This window comes from Hyperolius riggenbachi, chromosome 3, assembly GCF_040937935.1.
Source record: "Hyperolius riggenbachi isolate aHypRig1 chromosome 3, aHypRig1.pri, whole genome shotgun sequence".
NCBI lineage: Eukaryota > Metazoa > Chordata > Amphibia > Anura > Hyperoliidae > Hyperolius > Hyperolius riggenbachi.
In genome coordinates this window covers 412,410,974-412,438,168 of record NC_090648.1, presented here as the reverse complement: position 1 = coordinate 412,438,168, position 27,195 = coordinate 412,410,974, and the positions used below count along the sequence as shown (strand labels likewise).

Sequence of the window (27,195 nt, the reverse complement as noted above, 5' to 3'; positions counted from 1 at the left end):
CAGTCGTGCTTGGCGATAATAAAAATTCTGATTTGATATCCCTAGTGATTTGATTTTCAGCTTCAATCTTTGCCAGCCTAATTTATTTTTTTACAACTTTTATTGCACTCCTTATAATTGCTTAATGCAGCCTCGGTCCCCTCCTGTTTTAGGACCTTATAGGCAATTTTTATTCCTAGAAAAACAAAAGTTTGCTATCTTAAAACAGAAAGAATTTGCGATAATTCAGGTTGGAGTGAGCTTGAGATATCTCCCAGTGCATCACTGCTGAATATATGCAAATTAATCATTGTTAATACCTAGACATTGTGCTTCCATATGGGATATACATACTACAATATTGATTGTAGTACATTATCGCATTTCGCCAAACTTAGGTACGTCTAGGTTTTATACCTACGGTATAGCATCAATATTTTTAATATTGTGTCAATTAACAGGAGTGCAAGCAACTGGCAGGATTGCCACTGTGACAAAAACATACGAGCTCAGATTGCACAGTATTCAAAAATGGATTCAAAAATGGTCACAGTATAATGTAGCAGTAGAAACTTACCTTTTGGGCTTCAGCTCCATCATGTCATCCCTTTTTCTTTCTCTTCGCTTTAATTCCCCTTCAGTGGACTTAAGCTTATCTGGGACCAGTCGCAGCTTGGATTGCATGTCATTAATGACATCCTGCAGCTCAGCCTCTGATGGGAAGATCCTCTGGCACACTGGACAGCAGGGCTGATTCTCTTCTGTTAACTGAGTGATGAATTGGGTGTACACAGCTGTTGCCCCCGCCAGCATTGCTGTGATACAATAGAACACATAAATATATAGTATACACATGATAAACATACATTTTTTTCTAGGGACAGGAAGTGGGGAAAATTGTTTTGTAAAAGAAAAACATTCAACAAGATTGATAAAAAAAACAATAGGATTATTAATTTAACTTCATGTCTTTTAAGTGCGAAAAAAATTGTAGTATATATCAAATAATTAGACTAACTGCTAAATGGTAAATAGAGAAAATGCATGAAAAAAATTAATTTAACCGCTTAAGTCTATCTGGACGGATATATCCGTCCAGATAGACCGTGCAGCTGCCGCAGCCGGAGGAGCGCGATCGCGCGTGCTCCCACTGGCTGCCGTTGCCCTCCCGATCAGTGAATGGGAATATAATTCCCATTCACCGATCTAACTCTCCCGCAGAAAAAACGCTTTCTAATCAGGACTTTGACTGTGGCCATCTTGTGGCCAAATAGTAGACTACACTCACATACATTTTTTTTACATTACATTATTTTACATTTAAAATTACCTGTTTCCCTTCCACACCAAAATTTACCCAAATAAATTTTTTAATAAAAAAAAAAGAAATAAAAAAAATTACAATAAAAAAAACAAACAAAACAAATAGTTACCTAAGGGTCTGAACTTTTTAAATATACATGTCAAGAGAGTATCTTATTATATTTTTTAAAATTATAAGCTTGTAAATAGTGATGGACGCAAATTGAAAAAATGCACCTTTATTTCTAAATAGAATATCGGCACCATAAATTGTGATAGGGAGCATGTATTAATTTTAAACTATAATGGCCAAAAACTGATAAATAATGAATTTTTTCTATTTCTTTGTCTTCCTGTTAAAATGGATTTAGAAAAAAATAATTTGTAGCAAAATGTACCACCCAAAGAAAGCTTAATTAGTGGCGGAAAAAACAAGATATAGATCAAGTAATTGTGATAAGTAGCGATAAAGTTATTGGCGAATGAATGGGAGGTGAACTTTGCTCGGATGCATACGATTTTCGACACTGTAGGCTGAAGTGGTGAATGTCATTGAGGGCCAAGTAAGCATCCTGCACTGCTAGTTTATAGCACACATAGTGGCTCTAGTACAAATCTAGCAGTTAAATTCATACTCCACAGTGACTTACCTCTTTGCTTTGATGTCTTTTCGATGTCATCCAACAGGCGTGTCAGATCGCTCTCAAAGTCTTGACTACCGCACACATCAAACACTTGTTCCTCATATAATGTACTCTGATCCTCCTTTTTTCGTAGCTCATTGTTCATATGGTTTTTATTCTGCTCGGCTGAAACCAGCTCCTTGCTATATAGAAAAATAAACACAATTTTAAGAGCCAAAATTATGGCTAGACAAGAAATTTCAGAAATGGGACAAAGCAGAGAAATACATATCTTGCTACACTCAGTGCTATGGATGCATGTAATCCAATTTTATTTAATACCCCTGCAGATTCCCAGACCAAATCAAACAGAAAGGGAGACATTCAAAAGTGCAATATTACGCCTGTTGTTTTACTAGATCACTCCTGGACAATTACTACTTGAAGTGTAATATTGTATATTATAGTCAATTAATACGGAGTAGCCAGAAGATGGTGCTAAAGCCTATTTTGCTTGAATTACCTATTCAGCTGTGAATTTGAAAATGAATGTTTGGCACAAAAAACAGGGTTTTTATTTATATCCATTCAGCTCAACTTGTTACAAAATAATGGCAAAAACACGCCTTTTCTAATATTGTTATTATTGAGTAGGGATGGTCAATGAGATGCTAGTTGATGCTTGTTTTGCACTAATTTTATGCAAATCTATGTACAGAGCTTGAAAATAGACCAAATGCTGTAGCTCTTGCATCTGGTTAGCTTATTGCCAAGCTGCATGAACTAGAAATTAGCATCTGCCCTCAAAGAGTCAACAATAAGGCCTCTTGCACACTGCATGCATTTCAGATTCAGATTGCGTTTTTTAATCGTTTTTTACATCCGATTCCGATTTTTAATCTTTACTGCATGCTGCGTTTTTTGATCCGTTTTTCTGTTGAATGTATTTAGGGAAAATCGGAATTGAAAATCGGAATCAGAATCGGAAAACGGATTTGCAGTGTGCAGGGAGCCTTAAAGAGACTCTAAAGCAACATTAAAAATTGCTTTTTAACTTATAATCAACATGGGCATGTTTGCCGCTGCTAAAACGCCGCTATCCTGCGGCTGAACCCCCCCACAACTAATGGCTGTAGCTCTGCCTCCATGCGCATCTATCAGCACGGATCTCCGTTTCTCCCCGCCCCTCTCAGTGAAGGAAGACAGAGGGGCGGGGGAGAGGCGGCAATCAGCGCTGATAGACACGCTGAGAGGCAGGGCTGCGGTCATTAGCCCTGCCTCAACAGGAAGCGCTGCCCGAGAACAACGGAGGGGATTTGGGGGGTAAAGACCCCTTGTTCAACCGCACGATAGCGGCATTTTAGCAGAGGCAGACATGCCCATGTTGATTATAAGGTCAAAGCGATTTTTAATGTCACTTCAGATTCTCTTTAAGGTGATTCAGTCATTAAAGAATGCTTTTTAATGTAAATGTTTTCTCATTTATCCCACCCAATGAATCTGCCCCAAGTAAATATCTGCACTTGGGTTCTAGACAACAAGAGTTCAATACCACTTTAGGACAGGACTTTTGGCTTAAACCATCAGTAGAGGAAGAGAACCCTGTCTCTGACCCACTCAACTTAATCCACTGCTAAACATCTAAGTAAACAAGATCTCTGGTTTTTATTATGGATAGAACGTATGTTATAATATGACCTGAAGGGAATATCACTGAAGGAAGGCTGCAGGAACAAGTAATATAACTACGTTAGGTCTTTAAGCAGAATACGCTGGGTCAAAAACTCATAAAATCTTAGTGTAATCTTTGAATACATTTACTAAAACTGATGTAAAGACTATTTGGAGCCTATATGGAATGTTATTACTTAGCATTGCAAAAATGTAATTCAAAGTACAAAGCGCGCTCCTCACTTAAAATTATTTTAGTACATGACCCACAGAAGCAGACTGGTTCTGAATTGTGATTTAAAAAAGCGTTCAGAAAGCGTTAATACATTTTTCCCATTGACTTTCATTAAAATCGTGGTAAAAATTGCATAATCACGTATGCGGAAAATTGCATCGATTTTTACCACGATTTTAGGGAAAGTGAATGGGAGAAATTTTTAAAAAGCGCTAAGCAATCAGAAAAGCACTTATAGTGTGGATCCGACCTTACACTACATGCGATTCCAATTTTTATGCGATTTTCCATGCAATTCCGATTTTTTTATGCAATTAAAAAAAGTCCTGCATGCTAGGGCTGAACGATTTTCGGTTTTAAACCGAGAATCGTGATCACGCCCAAGACGATCTTCAGATTGTCAAAGCGGCGGCTTTTGCCACCGCTGTTACATACTTTGCTCCTGGCCTTCCCCTCCGCTCCCGGCCCCTTCCTCCGGTAAAGTTTTTCAATTCCAGTCGGCGGCATTGCATTTCATAGCCGCGGGCTGAGTTGTGGTGAAGAGGCGGCGAGCGTTGCCTAGTAACGCTGGCCGCCAGGAAGTGATGTCACACTTCCTGGTACAGGCCCCACGTTACTATGAGAGCACTCGTTCGCTCTTCACTGCGGCTACCCCTGTGGAGCGGAGGGGAAAACCAGGAGCAAAGTATGTAACAGCGGCTAGTGGGGGCAAGGGGGATGCTCCTTTATACAGGAGGGGGGTCTGTCTATATACACGAGGGGGATCTGCCTATACACAGGGAGGGGGGGATCTGCCTATATACAGGGAGGGGGGTCTGTCTATATACACGAGGGGGATCTGCCTATATACAGGGAGGGGGATCTGCCTATATACAGGGAGGGGGATCTGCCTATATACACGAGGGGGATCTGCCTATATACACGAGGGGGATCTGCTTATATACACGAGGGGGATCTGCCTATATCCAGGTGGGGGATCTGCCTATATACACGAAGGGAAGGGGGATTTGGATGGCTAAACTGTACTGCAACAACTATACACTGGCTAACCTGCACTACGGCACCTATACACTGGCTAACCTGTACTACGGCACCTATACACTGGCTAACCTGTACTACGGCACCTATACACTGGCTAACCTGTACTACGGCACCTATACACTGGCTAACCCATAATGCTGCAGCTATACTGGTTAACCTGTAGTGCGGCACCCATACTGGCTAACCTGTACTGCGGCACCTATAGCTAGCTAACCTGTACTGCGGCACCTGTAGCTAGCTAACCTGTACTGCGGCACCTATAGCTAGCTAACCTGTACTGCGGCACCTATAGCTGGCTTACCTGTACTGGTGCACCTATAGCTGGCTTACCTGTACTGGTGCACCTATAGTTATCTAACCTACCCTAGGGCACCTATAGTTGGCTAAACTATCCTTTCTCACAGAAATCATGCAATTTTCCTAAAATAGTTTTTTCCTAAAATCTTTTCCTAAAATAGTTCAGGCCTACTGCATGCGGCATTTTTTTCAGCGTTTTTCTTCTTGTGTTGCTAGCATCTAGTGAAAATCTAAATTGCAAATCAAAATTGGAAATCAAATTGCGATTTGCAGTGTAAAAGAAGCCTTAAAATGATAAACTGACAAACGAGGTGTTGGCGCTCAAACAGTATTTTATAGTTTCCTCCGCTGAACTTTGCTGCCATTACTGGGGACCTGGATTTTTACTGATATACGCCTTTTTAATATGGATCATGTAAGTGCAATACCCTCTTTTTACCTTGATGAATAAAGCGGTACTACACTATGGTAGCATCCTTTTAGTTTTTTAAGGTGCATCTGGTCTATATTCTAGACCAGCCTTTCTCAACCCTTTTACCCTGGAGGAACCCTGAAAATAATTTTTGGTTCTCAAGGAACCCTTGCAAATAATGTTTGGATATCAAGGAACCCCTGCATTTATTTTGCAAGAGTCATGGACTTCAAAAGTAGTTGTGGTTGTTTATTTCACTACACCCTTTACAGTGCCCCTTATTATACTGTCCCCTTATTCTAGGGCTTTTTTATTAATGTGCTCATTATTATTCTGACCCCCAATTTAGTGCTTCTTCTTACTGTATCTCCTATTTTAGTATGCTTTATCATACTTCCCCAAGATGACAGGAAAATGCCAAGGAACCCCTGTAGAGTACTCAAAAAACCCTGGAGTTCCAGGGAACCCTGGTTGAGAAAGCCTGTAATCTAGACAATTGTGGATCTGAGTAACAAGATTTGGGTGGCCATATACCTTTGAGTCAGGATTGTAATATGCTAGATCTGCTGGTCTGAAGTGAGCAGCCTGAATATCTGGTGAGCGCATGCATGCGCATGATGGTAGTGGAGTGTGGTCAACACTGGTACATTACACTGTATTCTGTGCTGCTGGTGGCCAATACTAGTTTGTGAAATACTACACTATGGTATGATCCTTTCCCATTTTTTTGGAGGTTTTATGGACTTGAAGTTTATAAGACGATTATTTTGGCAAGGTTTTGGACATACCTGGACTGGAACTCATATGGAACTATATTGACTATATAATACTGTTTGAGCGTCAACATCTAATTTGTCAGTTTAATTGTAATTATGTATCTTTAATAGACTAACAGTCAAGCCATTAAAGCGCCTTTTACACCTGGCGTGGTGTGATCCTTAACAATCAACACTAAAATCAAAACAAATTATCAGCGCAGCCAAACAATCATGAATATGTGGAACAATGTATGTGTCGCAGCCAAAGTCCAACACTTCAGTGCAGCGTTTATATTCTATATTGATCCTTAACAATCGCACAGCTCCCGACACCATACGTTACAGCTGCAGTGCGACCTAATCAGTGATGCATACCTTCCACTGATAGAATGCCTCACTTTTAGGGTTACTATGCAGAACTCCGGCTGCCAGAGAGATAGGTAGAGGGCGCACTTCTTTTGCGCAAACTGGTCGCGACTGGCTGGAAGAGGGAAGAGACTGAGGACGGTGGCTTGGCAGCGATCCAGCATGGGGCTGGAGGAAGCCCCAGGTATGTATAAAACTTTTAGTTAAACTCAGCTCTGGTACACTTTAATACTACTAAACTATGCTATATGAAATAATTTTAATCAATAAAGAAAAATGTCATGCAATAAAGTGGAAAATGACAGCAGTATGCAATTTAACATGCTGGTTTGCTCACTACACTGGCTACCCATAAAATGGAGAATCCTTTTCAAAATGGGCATGCTAACATTCAAATCCCTACACAACCTAGGCCCTGGATAACTGAAGGATTTGTTGCAACTGCATCATACCTCCCAAAACTTTAGATCAAAAGGATCCAATAACTAGACCACCCCAAGAGTTTAACTAAAACCTTTGGAGCCAGAGCTTTATATCATGCTGCCCCTACCCTGTGGAATGCCTTGCCAAACTTAATCAAGACAGCTCCAAACCTGGACACTTTTAAATCAAAACTGGAAAGCCACATGTTTAATGTGGCATTTATGACCACATAACTTTTTTCCCTGTCCCCATCACTATGTACTGATCTGAGACAAGCTTATGCACTTTGGGTCCTGCCGGAGAAAAGCACTTTACAAATGTTTAGTTGTTGTTGTTGTTGTAAAAAGGAGGAAAACATAGCTAGTCTGAAACTTTCTGAGCCCTAAATAGCCACAATTATACAATTTCCTATTGTACAAGATTGTTGAATCTTCTAATTCCGTATTCCTTGTGTCATCAGTTTAGAGGAAGTGCTGAATTATAGTAGCTGCATTAGGAAACCTGGAGTGAAGAAGTCACAGTTTCTGTGATGCAAGAGAAGAGCTGCCCATCCAAAAGGGGAGATCAGCGCAGCGGAAGAAAAACACCACAGGTCTCAAAAGTGGGGTTTCTTTTAGAAATCAGAGAATTTCTATGGCAGTTTGTGATTGCACTGTGACAACATTATTTTTTGTTGTATTGTTTTTGCTGTAGCAACACGGAATTGGTAATCTCAAATTTCCAACAAAAAACTGCATGACTAATTGAAATTTAAGCATGAGGTACAGCACAGAGTTTGTATGTTCTACCCGTGTCTGTGTGTGTTTTCTCCGGGCACACCAGTTTTCTCCCACATCCCCAAAACACACAGGTAAGTTTAAGGATACCAAAGCCAAATAAGTCTTTTAAAATAAAGATTACTCCAATATGTGGGCATGAGTTCTGAGGTTTACCGCCCTCTCGATCACACCTTTATCGCTCCACTCTGCTGTAACTTGGCCAAGTCACCAAACTTAACCCAGACATACTAGGCTGTGTATGTGCGATCCACCCATTTGGCCAAGTGGCGGCTACTAGCAGGGCCTTTTGCAGCAGAAAAGAACGGTGCAGGAGTGATTGGGAGGAACAGTATGCTCTTGCCCACATATCACAGTAACTTCCATTTTAAAAGACTTTTACTGGCATTCTTTAATCGGCTTCCCCCTAAATTGTCCCTAGACTACGATGGACATATGACTATGACTATGGATTGTGTACTCCTATCAAGATCAGTTAGTGTCAATACTATATATGTTCTGTAAATGTGCTTCAGAAGATGCCAGTGCTATATAAATAAAAAATAATAATAATACAATAAAGATTAGACTCTCACTTCAATTTAGCCAGTTTGTCTCGTGTCTGGTTGATATCTTTCTGCTTCACATACAGCCAATCTTCAAGTTGCTTCTTAGTTGGGAAATGTCCTAATAAAGAAGTCAGTTCGTCATTATGCCTGGATTTAATCTTTCGAATATGTTCATCCTTTTCAGACTAAATAAAAAAAAAATCACATGAATTTATCAATAATGTAAAAATAAGCCATAATTTTGAGGAATTAACATGTAACTTGAGGGCAATTCAAACAGCTGTGTCCCAAGTACATATCTGAACTCAATATCTCAGCTCTGCAGTACCCTATGTCACCTGTGTGCCTACTATTGAAAAAGCCTGCTGTATTGCACTAATCATTCATTGATCAATGTACAGATTAATGAATAGACAAAAAATGAAATGCTATATTCTCTGAATAATCCTTTTTAAAGGGGGTTGTAATAACCAAAAGTAAAAATTTTGCCAAAAATAGTTAGTGACCCAAATATATAGAATTTCTAAAATAGATCCCTGTATGTTGCCTTTTTTTTTACCTGATCTGTGTGCCTTTGCTGAACTATGCCAAACTGTGCAGTACCAACAGGATTGTGGAAAGTCCTTTTTTTCCTTTCTTTTTTTAGCTACAATAACAAGCTTATCTCAAAAAGCTTCCCATTTCAGATAAGACAAGGACACTATGACCTCAGGGTAATTAACCCCCGCTTTGAAGAGTTTTCATAGTGATGTAAGCTTGTTATCTAGGCGATGTCTGGGAGGGGCAGTAATATGTAAAATAAGCAGTAAATTAACACTGAAGTGGGTTTAAAAAAAAAAAGTAACAAAGAAAAGGGCAGAAGTGATGTCACTTTTGGCATTACAGAGAGACCGTAAACATGAAAACCAGCATAAATATTCTTTTCTTTTTATCACATCTCTTAAATCTGACAGTGAACACTAAAAACAGCGTGATAGGTAAGCTAAATAAATAATTACTTATTGGATGATTTATTTTTTTCAGTTAATATGGAAGTTATCCCACTTTAAGGCGGCCGTACACTATAACATTTTTGAGTTTTTTTCAACCTGAGAAATATGATCAATTTTTTACCTTTATTTGTACAATGGAACTAATACACTAAACCATACACTTGCGATCGATTGTTTCCTCAATTTAATTTTTAATTTTTCGATACACTCATTCATTTTTATCTGAAAAAAAATGGGAAATGTAATAAATTTGTTGGAATAATGTATGGCCACCTTTAGACTAGGCAGTGTGACAACGGTGTGCGGATCACAACAGTGCCTAAGCAGTATTACAAAGACACCGGGGAAATAAAACCTACAACACACATGTATTTTAGCCCCCTATTTAGCAGTCATTTCTAACAAGAGAAATACTGTGGTTGGGGCTATAAATAAAGCACAATAATGATGGTAACAGAGAAAACAACAAATGGGAAAATAATATTCTACATAGGCAAGTACAAACATTGACACTTTTTGTCCTAACTATAAGATGAAGCACTATTTAAAATCCTGAGGTGGGGCATGATAGTGGTAATGTGTGATCTACCCGTTTCTATAAGCACAACAGAAAGCTTAACAAATGTCTATAAGTACCGAAACATTACCTTATCTTTTTTCAGCATGTCCATCTGTGTGCGTGTCATTGTGTGAGTATTGAGCTGCTCCATCTCCTGATCCAGCTTTCGCACTGTTCTGTCCAGTTCAGACTTCTGGTTCTGAAGTTGCACAACTTCTGATTTAAGAGCTTCCACATTGCAGGCCCGCTCAACATTCTCCAATTCTCGCTCCTGAGACAGAAATCCACATAGGAATTAATTCATGATTTCCTAAAGCAAAGTTCCTGCAGAATCCGACTGCACAATTTACAGTGTTGGATAACGAAGCGGCAAAATTCATTTTTAAAACAAAATTAAGAAGAATGTATTGAACAGCAAAAATACGACAAATGCTAGAGAAAAAGAAAAAGGATTGCAAAAGAGATGCATTGTGTATTAAAGGAGAAAATGAAACTGAGTCACTGCAACTTCCATTGTGACATTATTATTTTTATTTAGTATTTCTATAGCGCTACCATCTTCAACAGCGCTTTACAGAGTATATATAGTCTTATGTAACTGTTCCTCAGAGGGGATCACAATCTAATCCCTACCACAGCCATATGTCCATCATAGTCTAGGGCCAATTTAGGGGGAAGCCAGTTGACTTATCTGAATGTCTTTGGAATGGGGGGAAACTGGAGACATGCAGACACAGGGAGAACATACAAATTCCATGCAGATAGTGCCCTGGCTGGGATTCGAACCAGGGACCCAGTGCTGCAAGGTGAGAGTTCTATCCACTATGCCCCCATGTTGTCCGTGACATATATCCATAAATTTTAAAGTGAAAATAAAAGCACAGTTCTTCTGTGTGACCAGAGTAGAGAGGCATACGGTTGCTATAGCCACCATTCACTTGTGCTGGCACTGTGTGTTCCCTATGCATCAGTTTATAAGATAATCTGACCAAATCCCAAGAGTACTTAGCAAATACCATCTTAAGTAAACTTTAAAATCGTTCGTTTGAGAAACTCTGCCATTTACCTCAGATAACAGGAGACTGAAACAGGTAACATGAGCACAACCGAAACCTAATTGTATTATTTTAATAGCCTGTTCCTCCTTCCACCACAATCATTGTTCCCAAACTTATTACAGCAAAATGTATCTTCAGTGCAGGGTCACAAACCTATTTTCTAATTTTTCACAGAAAAAATCCCCCAAATATCTTGACACCCGAAATTGTAGACAGACAGGGGGGCAGATTTAGCAGTGCACTTTTAGCACTTTAGTTGGTGGAGCTGAATCATGGGTGTGGTCACAATCAGGGAGAGATCAACAGTTTTTTAGGCTACATTAATGGGTGCAACAGGCTATCATACCCCTCTATTACCAGCAACCCCAGAGGCCTTAAAGAAAACCTGAACTGAAATGTAAAAGTTAAAATAAACATACACAAGTCATGCTTACCTCCTATGTAGTCTACGCCTCAACCTCTTTCTCCTGTCCTACGTCCTGTTTGTCCACTGTGATCAATGGAATTCTCTGTCCACCATTTTGAAAATGGCCATTACCCCATAATAGCTTCCTGGTCAGCACACTGTTAAACTGTAACATTGCCTACTTGAGCCATAAGGAAATATGGACATTACCTTGCCTATCAGTTGTCCTTTTAGCTATAACTGACATCAACTGTTATATAACTGACAGCAACTGATATATTTCAGTTCTGACAAAATGTTGTCAGAACTGGAAGGGATCAGTTGCTGTCAGATTTCCATAGAAACAAACAGAAATCAATCAGAAAATCACTCAAAAAAAGATCGATCCTCAGATCGGACATGCTGGCAGGTAAATCTGCCAAAAAATTGTATGGTGTGTATCCAGCATCAGACAGGAACTGCCACTTACATACCTGATGTTTAACTCTTTCAGGCAGGGAAAGAGAAAAAGGAACGCGGCATAGTTTTTGTGTACTAGGCACTGTACATACACATGTCTATCTTATCATGTCACCTTGGGTATCCTTTAAAGGACAACTGAAGTGAGGAGAATATGGAAGCTGCTATTTTTATTTCCTTTTAAACAATACCAGTTTCTCTTCTACTCCAGGTCTCCCACACAACTCACATCTCCATCTCCCCTTCTCTCGTCTCTACCCTCTATTTAAAGTTGTAAGCAAACACATATCAAACAATACCTATCACTTCTGTCTGTGAATAACTTGCGTTAGGGAAATTTGTATGCACACTAACATGTCATTTTCCAGACCCTTGAAGCATTCTGCCTGGTGCTAGGTTATGCTGTATCAGTCATTCACTCGTCCCTGAGCTGCCCTGCTGTGCAGAATAATGATCAGACTGCCAGCACTGAAACCTTACAGAGGGCAGAGCAGCTGTACTCTGTTCCCTCCATGTCCCTGTTTCATGTTTTACCCAAAGGAATCCTTGGGTGGCCTGCCATTTCTAATGACACGCTTCATGGTCCCTGAGCAGGCAGGGGGTAGGACCTCTTCCAGCTAACAGCCAGTGACAGCAGCACCCACAATGCATTGTTAGTAGCAGGAGGGAGGTCTCATGGCTATAATACAATGGAAACTTCTTTTTTTGAGAGAGAGAGAGAGAGAGAGAGAGAGAGAGAGAGAGAGAGAGAGAGAGAGAGAGAGAGAGAGAGAGAGAGAGAGATCCAATAAAGATAAATTTGGTACGGTTTCCGGATAGCTCTCAAATTTTATGTTTTCACATATTATGCACATACCAAACGTTCTCTGATAGTCTGTAAGTGCACAAATATACTGTATATCTATACAATCTGCCAATACATTTATCGGAGCACAATGTAAAGTACATTGAGCCATAACAGATGTATTTACATGGTATGCAGATCATTGTTATCAATGACAATGTAAGAACTTTCCTTTACATCTTAAGGCTTAAACACATGCTCAACAAAAGTCTTTTAAATGCACGATTATCAAACAACTTAAAGAAGTTGGACAATTTTTGTCACGTAAAAGACGTGCAAACAACAAGGCATTATCACTGATAAGAGGCATCCAACAACTGATAAGATGCAGCTCAAGTCAATCCAACTGTTGGATTGACTTGACGAACGATTGAGAGAAGATGCGTACAGAAGTCTGCTACGACTTTTCCATTACTAACTAGAACAGATTAGTCGTTCACCAGTTGAGTAACGATATGTAAATTTGTAGTTGTTTGTCAAGTCGTTCTGTGCATCTAATAGTCGTTTGCACGCCAAGACGTATCTTTCCAACTTTTTTAATTGTAGTTGTTTGTAAAGTTGTATATAGTAAAAGACTGTTGTTGAGTGTGTGTTTGAGTCTTTAGAATGTTTTTTTTATCTTACTTGATATGTACACACAGAATGGCTGTGATGAACATAACTATAGTGAGTTGGCATTGTGTAATAAAGCAATTGAGAAATATCTCTGACCTTGTAACACCAGTGAACAAAAACATTCATGCAGTGATTCCAATGACACACTGCCAAATAAAGACACACAACGCAGACAAGTTCCAGACACATATTTATGCAATACCCATTGTATTTCATGTAGGCATGCATTTCCTTCTTAATCATAATAAGTCTGCAACATCTTGCCACCTTCTTTTCCTGATGATACATGATCTCCACAGCTTTCTATTACAGTGATCGCAGCCAAAAAGCTGACAGCATTATTCCAGGTTAGCAGTACTAATTAGGGCTGTGGAGTCGAAGTTGGAGTCGGAGTAGAAGAGTTGGAGCAATTTTGGGTACCTGGAGTCGGAGATGGAGTCGGTGCTTTCATAAACGGAGGAGTCGGAGTCAGATGATATTTGCACCAAATCCAAAGCCCTGGTAAGTATTGGACTAAGGAGTCGGAGTCATTTTGGGTTCGTGGAGTCGGAATTGGAGTCAGAGTCGGTGGATTCATAAGTATTTTTGTACTGACTGCACAGCCCTGATACCAATGAAAGAGTGCTCCACTCAGCAGGGTTAGGCCAAAGCAGAGGCTTGGGGGCACCAAGGCCTGTGGGTGTACCTGTGCCCATCCAAGTGTCCAACCACCCATCAGCCAGCCATATGAAGAGCGGAGCATGCTCTATCTGTTAGTCACCTGTCAGCGCTGCCGGGATCCTTCTTAGGTCCGGTCGCAGTGACTCATCTCTAGGACTACCTCTAACACTGCCACTACAGAAAGTCAAAAAAATGAGATACGGCAACAGGGATCCCGGCATCCACAAGAGGTGAGTAACAGGTACAGCACGTTCCTCTCAGCATGGGGGGGCTACCTTATGCTGGGGGCAAAATACCAAAAGGAAAGAAGCTCTAAATACCTGGCAAAATCCAGCCACTATGGCTGCTTATTTTATATGCAATCACCAATAAGCACAAATATAGAATATAACAATCAAGAGTACACAGTGGCTTTTATGAAAAGTATAAATCTTAGCATTTAATTAAAACTAGAGGTCATACACTTTAAAAACGATTAGACAATGTTGTCAATTCAAAAAGACGCACGTTATGCATGCACCGCTCACCACCAATCACAGCAGGTGCCAATGATAAGGGCCCCCAGTTGAATATATCGGATTTCAAATTCACCGTTGGGCAAAATAGGATGGTTGTCTGTAACCCTCCGGGGTGAATAGGCAAATAACTCTGCAATAACTCTGCAGCAAAGTGACCAGAGAACCAGCAGGCTTACCCTTCAGAGAGAGAGCACACGACACACACAGTACATTGTGTTTTGTGTGCTTTTTCGTACACATGTGAACGTCTCCCCCAACCGTACCCAACACTATATTTTTACATTGTACCATTGCCAAACCTGCATGAGCCAAGAAAAGTTCTGGGTACAACACCTCATTGTACCTGGCGAATTAAAGCGGATTCTGATTCTTACCCTTAGCACCCAGGAAGACCAACTAAGTTATAGTAAATAGAAAACGATTACAAAGAAAAAAATAAGGAATGAAAAGCTGGTGATATGTTAGTAGGTATATTGAAATACTGAAGCCACAGACATTTAGGGACAGCAGAGGGGGAGGAGCCCACTGTGATGGAGTTAGGGAGCGTGTTCCTGAGCTCCAGGCTCAGCGTGGAGTAAGCTGCCGTGCATAGCAGCAGGTTTTCCCAAAAGTGCTACCCGGTCTGGGCAGAGCCTGAGGGAGAGTCTAGGTACCCCTCGTATGCCGCAGTATAGCGGCGGATGAGCAGAGTGTTGACCGGAAGCTGTCGTCTGGACCGGGATCAAGGAGATTGTAGCTGCACACTGTATGCATCCTGGCCTGCATCCCCGGGCTTCACCAGTCGACGGAGAGACGCAGTGGCAACAAGGCAGCGACCAGTGCGCACCCGTAGTTCAAAGTAAGTGGATGGAAAAGGGGTGTGTGCTCTGATTGCCAACTGAACTCGGTGTGCGGGCCGCATTCACGCAGTGGCTGAGAGGGACTCTGCAGGCAGGACTGTCAGCGTGGCTGTGGGTCTGTGTGCAGCCAGAAGCGTATTCCCAGGCAACCCTGGTCGTGAGGCTAACAGGTGAGAGATTCCCCTTGTTGTTTCCTTTTTTTTTTTTATAAGAGATAAAGATCATAGAATGTTCATGGAATAGATAACTATGGCCTCAATTCACTACGATCATGCTGGAGATAAGACAAGAGCAAACTTGTCACCACACAATGAGAGAGTTATCTTATCTCTTCATACCTTAAGTTACCTCCTCTGTAGTTATTACAACAGCCTGTCTTTAACTTTAGAATTCTGGAGTTATTTTAAGGATTGAAAAGTTAACTTTAGGTTTGCCTGAGGTCAAATATTTCCTGAATACTACATGCCTTATCACCATGGTGATAACTCTAGAAACTTTATTAAAGACAGGAGATAAGCTTAGTGAATTGAGGCCTATGCCTGGGAGTCTAGATGTAGAATGTGTTTTTCTGATAACATACAGGAAATGGTACAAAGGAAGTTGAATCTGTAATGATATCTTGTGTAATAAGCAATTTGTATGATCTTTATTAATATGATGGTTATGAATTTGTCTGTATATTGGAAAAACTGGTAAATAAAGATATTTAAAAAAAAAAGAAATACTGAAGCCATAGTTTGCAAGTAGTAGCTGTGCACGGAGTAGAGCACTCCCTGCCCCCCACCCCCTGCACACTTCCAAACTATCTGAGCTTATGCTAGATTATTCTTAGTTTGGAGGAGGGAATGTTTTGCCTGAGCAGGTCCAAAGCCACACTCTCTTTATATAAGTTCTAACTAATCTTATTCAATGCCAAGCCGCTGCAGCTAAAGCTAATAAAATTTTGGGATGCATTAAAAGGGAAATAAAAACTCGAGATGCGACCACATCTAGAATATGGAATTCAGTTTTGGGGACCACAATACAGGAAAGATATTGCAGTTTTAGAGTAGGTGCAGAGACGAGCAACAAAATTGATACGAGGGATAGAAGGTCTCACTTACCAAGAAAGGTTAGATAAACGGGGTTTATTTAGTCTAGAGAAAAGACGCCTTAGAGGTGATCTAATTAACATGTATAAATACATCAGAGGGCAATATAAAAGCTTGGCGGATAAGCTTTTTGTCCCTAGGCCTTCTCAAAGGACTAGAGAACATGATCTGCGCATGGAGGAAAAACGTTTTAGCCATTTATTTAGGAAAGGGTTCTTTACAGTAAGAGTGAATAAAGTGACTCCGAGCTCATCTAAAAAATAAAAGTTGTACTCACCAGGGGCTTTCTCCAGCCCAGTGCTGGTCGGGAGGTTCCACGCCGGCGTCCTGGCTCCTCTCCTTCTCCCCGCTCCGGAATGGCTGACAGGCCGCAGCCCGGGCGACACTCTCCCGAGCGGTTTACGTCACACGCCGGCCGCCTCGCGTCATCACGGCGGCCGGCGTGAAAGTACTGCGCATGCGCGATTAAAGCGCGCATGCGCAGTACTTTCACGCCGGCCGCCGTGATGACGCGAGGCGGCCGGCGTGTGACGTAATCCGCGTCATATGCGGAAGAAGCAGCCCGACACTCGGGAGAGTGTCGCCCGGGCTGCGGCCTGTCAGCCATTCCGGAGCGGGGAGAAGGAGAGGAGCCAGGACGCCGGCGTGGGACCTCCCGACCAGCACTGGGCTGGAGAAAGCCCCTGGTGAGTACAACTTTTATTTTTTAAATGAGCTCGGAGTCCCTTTAAGATGTGGAATGCATTGCCACAGGAAGTAGTTATGGCAAATTCTATACCTGCATTTAAAGGGGTCTTAGATGCTTTCCTTGTGTTGAAAGACATCCATGGCTACAATTACTAGGTAATGCCTAATGATGTTGATCCAGGGATTTTATCTGATTGCCATCTGGAGTCGGGAAGGAATTATTTCCCTTTTGGGGCTAATTGGACCATGCCTTGTAAGGGTTTTTGCCTTCCTCTGGATCAACAGGGATATGTGAGGGAGCAGGCTGGTGTTGTGCTTTGTTCTCTGGTTGAACTCGATGGACGTAAGTCTTTTTTCAACCCAAATAACTATGTAAATATGTAACTACTGAAGCCACAAAATATATATATTTTTTTATTTGGTTATTTCTGCTTTTCTTTTTATTTCTCTTTGTTCTTTATAGCATTAATTAGGTCACATAATTGCACACTGGGATGCTAAATAGAATCCCAATACCAAAAGCCTATCAATTAAAAAAAAATCCAGTATAACAGAATTAGTTAAAGCTCTCTGACCTTATGCCTGATGTACACCATGCAATTTTCCATCATATAGACAGGTTGAATTATTTCCAACAGGTCCGATCTGATTTCCAATTGCATTTCTGATTGACTTTGTATTGAAGGGATCAGAAAATCCATCAGAAAAAACTATCGTAAATCAGAACTGACCTGTTGAAAAATTTGATTCGACCTGTCTATCTGACGAGAAATTGTATGGTGTGTACCAACCATTAGAAAACCAACCCTATAGTGCCGTAAATTTTTACTCACACTCTTATAAGGCCTGCCCATACATGTGAGTCCTAACATTAAGTATTGCCTGCATGCAGCTCACCGTTTTCACAAGCTCTTCATCTAGCTCTTGCAGTCTGTCTGAAGACCCCTCTAGCTGCTGGAGCTCAGACTTCACACTCCTGAGGTCCCCTTGTTTTTTGTTCTGTGTAGCCGACTTCAACTCAATTGTTCGCTCAAGACCTGTCTTCTTGTCTCTGATTTCATCTATTTGTCGCTGTTTCATTGCTTCTTTGTCTGAAAACTCCTTCTACAATGAAGAAAATCACTCAGTTATTAAATGATAATGAATATATAAATAATAAGCACCTCTTCATGTTAACGTTTCATTATTACGGTAGCCACAGTCCTATCCCCTTATTTTATTGTATCCTATGTTCTCCTCGCTCTTTGACTGTATGCCTGATCAGGCCGTCTTCTTTATTTACGCCACAGTTTGTACTTGATATGCAAGTTTGTATTTGGACTTTTTTATTATTAATTCTACAATATTGTGTAATGTTGGTCCTTAAAGTTCACCTAAACAAAATAAAAAAAAATAAGGTAGTTTAACTTATCTGAGGCTTCTACCCGCCCCAGTAGCTGCCCTGTGTCCGCACTGGGACAAACTGAGCTTCCGGTCCCCCGCAGCGGCGAAGTTTCATTTCCAGCAACCCAGCCAGTCGATCACGTGCATCCTCGATTACGCTTCTGTCGCCGGTAGCATCCTGTGCATGCGCGGTATGAGAAAATCCCTCCCAGCGACAGGAGAGCGATCAATAACTCGCTGGTGCAGCAGGCTGAGTCGCCGAAAACGAAACTGGGTCGCAGCAAGGGACTGGAAGGATCGGTTTGTCCCGGCAGGGGGCACAGGGTGGTTGCAGGGGGTCGCAGAAGCCAAAGGTTAGTTAAAATGCCTTTTTTTTATAGAGTTTAGGTTCATTTTAAAGGACACTTGAAGTGACTTATAAAAAAGTACTGTTAGGACTGGTAGAAAAGTAATTAATCTATCCCAGTGTTGTCTAACCTTGGCACTCCAGCTGTGGTGGAACTACAAGTTCCATGAGGCATTGCAATACTCTGACAGCTCTAAGCATAACTTGGGGAGGCTGAGGCATGATGGAATTTGTAGTTTTGTCACAGCTAAAGTGCCAAGGTTAGCCATCAATGACTATCCCATTCCTTCTCTCAGACAGGTCAAATATGAACCTGAAGCTGGACTGCTCTTTAATTCAGCATTCTGGCACAGTGAGGGATTTCAAGAGTTTCATAACTTTATTTCCTGAGGTCAACACATTTTTATAGGAATGTCTACATCTGCAATGATGTCCACTTCCTGTGACAGGCTGAAAAATATGGCAGTCCAATTGCGGGTTCAGACATGACAGCGTATGCCATTAACAAATACCTGCACAGCTTTGCCATGCCTGACTCACTGTGCTAACTCAATCTTGATCCTCTAGACTCACCCAAGCAGTGGGATAAACCCACAAAGCATGCAGTCTTGAATTAATGAATCTTTTTGTCCTTATTATTGGACTGTTTTGTTTTTTTGGAGGCAAGTCCACCACTTTCCCTCCACGTGGACTGCTTTTTAAACTTTTATTGTTTCCCATTGGAAGTTACTCTTTACCTTCAGTAAATTGGGATTTCCCCTTTCCAATGCAATACAAAAAAACCTCAGTGCTGCAACCCAGATTATGCAGGACCAGGAAGTTGACCGGTCAACACCTGTATCCACTAAAGGTGTAACCTCAACCACAGAAAAGGAAAGACTACCACATACCAACCAGATGCAGAGTATGTGTGCTAAAAAAAAAAATACCAAAAAAATAGTGGAAAGTGGTTGAAATAACTGTAATACACTATTGGGGCTCCCGGTTTTTCCTTTTTGTCTCCCCATAGTCTGACATTGGATTGGAAAGGGTTAATAGGACACGAAGACAGCCCTTGTTCAATTACTTCTCCATTAAGATTTCATGGAGTCTGTACAGTGTAAATGTAACAATTAAAAAGAGTATTTTTATATTGTTCTTACCATTATCTGATTAGCATCTGCCTCATCTTTTTCTTGCCTTTCTTTCACCAGTCTCTGAAAGCTGGCTGTCTGTCTCGGATTAAATGGTGTGCGTTCAAACCCATCAAGCTCCAGTTGTGTTGCCAGGGTCTTCATAAGAGAGTCTCGTGTTCTGATCTTTTGCTGGTGCTGTTCAGCCTCATTCTGAAGACGACCTATAAAATGTAACAGCTATAATTCCTGCAATAGAATAACTACAAAGGCAATACCAACACTGGCCATGGTACAATGTTTAGTACTTTTTACTAGCTGAGCACTGAAAAAGTATTTAGTACATACTGTATATAGAGAAAACATCTAATGGAAAAAAAAAAAAGTCGAGTGAATCAGATTAAGTCTTTCTGCGCAGTTTCTAATGTGATAAGGCCTCTAATTATATTTTCCATGTTGATTTTTAGTTTTGTCGTGGAATAAAATTGTTAAACAATCTTATAGTGTATCTGTAGATAAAAAACGGCCATAAATGGGTTCCGACCTCAAAAGAGGGAAGCCTCTGGATAATCCTCCTCCACCAGCCCTTTCCTGTGCTGTGTCCTCCTGAAACCATCCAGAAGCTCTTACTTATGGCTCACAATTGTGCAGCAGTAACGAGCTGAGTGAGTCTGTGCTACTGCGCAGTGTGACCATGTTTGTTCTGTTGCAGGAGCGCAGCCGCAAGCTTTAGGAGGACACAGCTCTGGAACAACAAGGTGGAGGGAGACAGAGGGAAGAGTTAAGTATCTAGATTTTTGATTTTAAAAACCTACAGGTTTACTTTAACTTCATTTTTTTAATGAAAAAAATAGAGCGTAAATAAACAGGGAACAGTAAGAGCAGCCCCACCTAGACAGAAGGCAATAATCTAACGAGCTCTGCTCAAAAGTACTATACAGCTTTCAGAATAATTTATTTTGACAAGTACAACGGGGACAAGTACTTCAGGGTCGTACTTCAGGGTCGTTGATGGTACAGTAACATTCAGTGGTACACAGAAACAACAGTATGGTGCATAAACGCATACAGTAACACCAGTGTGGTGTATGAGCATACAGTAGATACAGAAGGTGCGCGGCAGTAGATACAGAGGATACATAAATGATACGCCAAGGAGAGGGACCAGGGGGGCAATCTGCTGCCATCAATGGCACTCAAAAGGCTTTGCAGCGATTTTTGTATCAGACCCTCCACCACTTCGAGCTTGGAGAAGGCCAGAGAGAGATAGAAAGAACATGGAGAGAAAAGAGTGAGTTAAAGGAGTACTATCGATTCACATATTTGTTTCAATTGACACAGGAATTGTTTTGGAAGTGCTGCTAAGTATTGGTGTATACATTTTAGTAGCAACTTCTTTGTTTACTGTTAGCAAAATACATTCAAAGTTTACTGACTGACTGAGCCATGAGGAGAGGGGAAATTCCCCTCACACTTGATCAGTTAACTCTATGTGTAGCTCTGTGTGTGACAGAGAAGAGAGCTCCCAACAGCTGCAGCTCCTGTGTTTCTGACTGAAGTGTCTGAAAGAGAGCAGAGGAAATGTAACTAATTGTCACAGCTTTTCATACTGTTTTTGCTTTCAGAGTTTGATATGTTTGATATTTGGTTTCTGTAGTCTGATATGCAACTCTGGCTGTGCATTGAAGCAGACACCCCTTCTGCAATTGATTTGTCCCAATATAGCTAAATCCTACCCTCAATAAATTACAGTTTTTGCCTTTGATATTAAACATGAAAGGTAGGAAAATGTTTACACAGCTACTTAGACATTATGTGCACACTGTCATTTTAGAACACTTGGGTATCCATAGTATTCCTTTAACTTGTGTTGCAGCAATGTTTTTCTGCAAGCATGCATTATACTAGATAGTAAACGCTTTTGCTTACATTCACCCACCCACCAACCGAAAGTGAACCTGAACTGGCTTTAGCTCCCTTGCACACCCTGGGAAACACTTAAATAAGTTTAGTAAGAGTTATGAAGGTTATCCATGTCATTATGCACATACAACACATGCCCAGCTTTTTGGGGTGTTTCTAATACTTAGGACTAAAGAATAAAAATTTCAAAAAAAAAATATAAATTAAAAAAATTATATTAACAGTAGTGTTGCTCTAGTTCATGGTACCTTGCTGGATCAGCAGCTCTCCTTTTTCTCGGTTTATTCTCAGGCAATCCTTTGCTGCTCGATCCAGCTCACGCTGGTAATCATTGAGCTTCCTCTCCTTCTCTCTTACAGTCCTCTGATGGTTTTGATACATCTCATTCAGCTCTTCATCAGACCCTTGGAAGACCTAAGATCACATCAACCCATATAAAATAGTAATACATATGGTAAATTTAACTAGGAAACATACTTCTAGCCTAGCAGTATGGTTAAGCAAAGCGTATCCATTAACAACAGATTAAAGCGACATTGGCATTCACCGAAAAACATGTAAACTGAGGCTGTTAATGCTGCTGACAAGTTAACAAGAACTTTAAGCGCCAGTAGAGCTATATATTAAAGCGGAATATAACCCTGCATTTCAACTCTGCTCTAAAACATTATTTACAGCATATTATATGCAACCAGCATTTTTTTTACTAGACCAGCATTGGATGGGTTAAACGGAAACAGTAAATTCGGGCGCCTGAGGCTAGTGGACAAATCGGGCGCCGCCATTCACTCCTATAATAAATATCGTTTAATGGGCGCCCGATAGGAAAAAAGGGCGCCGGAGAAAACTAACGTTTTAAAAGCGGCGCCCGGAGACTTAATGTTTTATTACTGTTTCTCATGATTACACATTATTTAATGATTTATACATTTTAAATATTTTTAAACGAAAAACAGTACAATATTTTTTCCCAAACATTATTTTTAAACGAAAAACAGTACTTTTTTTTTTTTTTTTTACATTATTTTTAAACGAAAAAAACCAACAGGGGGGTCTTAGGTTTAGGCACCAACAGGGGGGTCTTAGGTTTAGGCACCAACAGGGGGTTTTAGGTTTAGGCACCAACAGGGGGGTCTTAGGTTTAGACACCAACAGGGGGGTCTTAGGTTTAGGCACCAACAGGGGGGTCTTAGGTTTAGGCACTAACAGGGGGGTCTTAGGTTTAGGCACCAACAGGGGGGGTCTTAGGTTTAGGCACCAACAGGGGGGTCTTAGGTTTAGGCACCAACAGGGGGGTCTTAGGTTTAGGCACTAACAGGGGGGTCTAGGGGTTAGGGGTAGGTACAGGGAGGGTTACTTAGTAATTTTTTTTTAAACGTTATTATACGTTTCAATATTTAAACGAAAGATTAACGTTTTTACAATTGCCGATTTAATGCACATTATTTAATGATTTATTACTTTAAAAAACATTAATTTTAAACGAAATACAGTACAATACAATTTTAAACGTTATCCATGCTTATCGTTAAAAACCCGGCGCCCTTTTTTCCCAGCGCCCCTTTTTAACGTACGCGGGTTAAACACACAGCTTGAAAGTTCCTGGAGAGAACTGCTGCAGCATCTGAGGCTTACATAGATACATTTCAGCAAAACAAAATGTAACAACACTCACTCTCTCTGACTGTGCAGGAGCTGGAGGACAGCCAAAGAGTGTGTAACATTCACCACTTGCTACATTTTGTTTACTGAAATGTATCAATTTAAACTTCGACTGCAGGGAGCAGCTCTCTCCACAGAACTTTAAAACTATGTGTGTAACCCTTCCAATGCTGGTCTAGTAAAAAAAAAATGCTGGTTGCATATAATATGCTGTAAATAATGTTTTAGAGCAAAGTTGAAATGCAGGGTTATATTCCGCTTTAACATGACAAAGTAGGATACAGACAGGCCCGGATTTACATCACAGGAGCCAAGATCACTCAATATCATAATAAATCAGTCAGCCAGTCACCTGTCAGAGGTGTGCTGTCATTGTTACTAAGTTTGATTCCAGAATTCTATGATACTCCATTTTAGTGTCTGGAGGTTACTTTTTCCCTGTAATTTCTGTATCCACGACCGGATTTATCATAAGGCACTGGCGCTTGTTGATGGAAAGGCAGCTCATTCCTCTCCGCAAACGCCTCCCTCCACATTCTCTATGCAGAGTGCCAAGTGGAGTGTAAATGACAGGTTACTCAACTGGGTCTCGGCATTTCACTGACCAGATCTCCCTTCAGTCGGGGGCCCCTCTAGCTACCTAATACTTGATGACCTTTAGCTACTTAATACACAGGACTGCAGCCACTTAGGGTGCATTCTACAAGCTACCAAAAAGTAGCGGTTTTAAATATTTGCTTGAACCAGCATTCGCACCCTGGTCAAAGGCTCAAACCCTACATCAAAGGTAACAGCCTTAACCAGTACGCTACTCAGATGACCAAATTTAAAGGGATACTGTGGGGGGGGGGGTTGGGGGAAAATGAGTTGAAGTTACCTGGGGTTTCTAATGGTCCCCCCGCAGACATCCTGTGCCCGCACAGCCACTCACTGATGCTCCGGCCCCGCCTCCGGTTCACTTCTGGAATTTCAGACTCTAAAGTCTGAAAACCACTGCGCCTGCGTTGCCATTTCCTCGATTCCCCTGATGTCACCAGAAGGCACGGCGCAGGCACAGACCATACTGGGTCTGCACAGTACACTCCTGGTGCCATCAGCGGGAGTGAGGACACGGCAACACAGGCGCAGTGGTTTTCAGACTTTAAAGTCTGAAATTCTAGAAGTGTACCAGAGGCGGGGCTGGAGCATTGGGGAGTGGCTGCGCGGGTACAGGATGTCTGTGGGGGACCATTAGAAGCCCCGGGTAACTTCAACTAATTTTCCTCTGACCCCCCTACAGCGTCCCTTTAAGATAAACACATTCCCTATAGTATATAAAATTATCTTTTCAACTCCAACCTGGTGGATGTCGTTTTTTTTCTTGTTTGCTCTATTTCATACCAATGTTTTCTGACTTGAGTAAACAAATACATTACATCAGCATCAAAAAAGAAAAACAGTTGAATCAGGCACTGCAGTGTATACTGTTTTAATAGTGTCTTCAGCTGTGAGTAAAAACGTTTTTGCCCTGCACCCACCACCGACCACCCTCTGATATGGTAGGACATCCTCCTCTTGCAACTGTTTGAACGCACAAGATGTTTGCACATGATGATTTTTCTACAGAAGATGATGTTTTATACCTACCTTTCTGAATGTCATAATTTTTGATACAAATGGTGATTTTACTCACAGCTGAAGACACCATTAAAACAGTATACACTGCAGTGCCTGATTCAACTGTTTTTCTTTTTTGATGCTGATCCTATGTGTATGTTTCGCAATTTAGTCATGAGCACGCAGTATCTGTAATATCATCAAGGTGGCTTTTTGAATATCTGTCCATCCTCGCTCCCAGTGACACGGCTAGAGATCCCGTAGTGCCGGCAACCTTCTACTCCTGATTTGATCTGCAAATACATTACATGACTGTATGTATTTTTGTGTCTATATAACTGTTGGAGACTTTTTACTTGTTAAGTGTGTATTTTTAAACCAGTGGGATGCGAAAGTTTGGGTAGCCTTGTTAATTGTCATGATTTTCCTTTATAAATCGGCTGTTATGATAAAAAATGTCAGTTAAATATATCATATAGAAGACACACACAGTGATATTTGAGAAGCGAAATGAAGTTTATTGGATTAACAGAAAGTGCACAAGAATTGTTTAACCCATTCAGGTTCCGTGCTTTTCACGTGAGAAATGTTCACCTCCCATTCATTAGCCTATAACTTTATCACTACTTATCACAATGAACTGATCTATATCTTGTTTTTTCCGCCACCAATTAGGCTTTCTTTGGGGGGTACATTTTGCTAAGAGCCACTTTAATGTAAACGCATTTTAACAGGAAGAATAAGAAAAAAATGGAAAAATTAATTATTTCTCAGTTTTCAGCCATTATAGTTTTAAAATAATACATGCCACCATAATTAAAATTCACGTATTGTATTTGCCCATATGTCCCGGTCATTACACCGTTAAAATTATGTCCCTATCACAATGTATGGCGACAATATTTTATTTGGAAATAAAGGTGCATTTTTTCCATTTTGCATCTATCACTATTAACAAGTTTAAAATAAAAAAAAAATATAGAAATATTTCATCTTTAAATTGATATTTAAAAAGTTTAGACCCTTAGGTAAATATTTACATGTTTTTTTTTTTTATTGTAATGTTTTTTTTTTTTTAATAGTAAACATTTTATTTGGGTAGTTTTGGGAAGGTGGGAGGTAAACAATAGATTTATAATGTAAATGTGTGTTCATTTTAATTTATTTTTATTTTCAGTTGTAGTATTACTTTTTGGCCACAAGATGGCGGCCATGAGTTTGTTTACATGACGTCACTCTAAGCGTAACACACGCTTAGAGTGACGCATCGGGGAGGGAACGGCCAGAAAAGGGGGAGCTTCCGAGAGAAGCTGTCGCTTTTTCAGCGGGGGAGAGGAATCGGTGATCGGGCACCGTAGCCCGATACATTGATTCCCTGGCTACCAAATCCGCGGCCGGGAGTGCGCGTGCACGCGCGCGATCGGCCGCGTGCATGGTTCCTGGACGTAGTTTCTACGTCCAGGAACCAAAATAGGTTAAATAAAATCAGGCAGGTGCATAAATTTGGGCACTTGTCATTTTATCGATTCCAAAACCTTTAGAACTAATTATTGGAACTCAAATTGGCTCGGTAAGCTCAGTGACCCCTGACCTACATACACAGGTGAATCCAATTATGATAAAGGTTATTTAAGGGGGTCAATTGTAAGTTTCCCTCCTCTTATAATTTTCTCTGAAGAGAAGCAACACAGGGGTCTCAAAACAACCCTCAAATGACCTGAAGACAAAGATTGTTCACCCTCATGGTTTAGGGGAAGGATACAGAAAGCTGTCTCAGAGATTACAGCTGTCAGTTTCCACAGTTAGAAACATATTGAGGAAATGGAAGACCACAGGCTCAGTTCAAGTTAAGGCTTGAAATGGCAGACCAAGAAAAATCTCGGATAAACAGAAGGGACGAATGGTGAGAACAGTCAACCCACCCTACAACATTATCTTGCTGCAGATGGAGTCACTGTGCATCTTTCAACCATTCGGCGCACTTTACACAAGGAGATGCTGTATGTGAAAGTAA

The 27,195-nt window shown here is 40.8% G+C and overlaps 1 protein-coding gene across 3 annotated transcripts in view; it reads right to left on the bottom strand.

The window, feature by feature from the left end:
* Positions 1-27,195, bottom strand: part of RAD50 (RAD50 double strand break repair protein) — a 167,439-nt gene that overhangs the window by 93,718 nt on the left and 46,526 nt on the right. For all 3 annotated transcript variants that reach the window (XM_068277463.1, XM_068277462.1, XM_068277461.1), the window contains exons 8-14: positions 22,172-22,337; positions 20,031-20,224; positions 18,057-18,263; positions 10,071-10,253; positions 8,459-8,616; positions 1,932-2,107; positions 557-794 (exon numbers count right to left, since the gene is read on the bottom strand). In XM_068277463.1, coding sequence (XP_068133564.1) covers positions 557-794; positions 1,932-2,107; positions 8,459-8,616; positions 10,071-10,253; positions 18,057-18,263; positions 20,031-20,224; positions 22,172-22,337 — 1,322 coding nt within the window. The remainder of the gene's footprint in view (positions 1-556; positions 795-1,931; positions 2,108-8,458; positions 8,617-10,070; positions 10,254-18,056; positions 18,264-20,030; positions 20,225-22,171; positions 22,338-27,195) is intronic.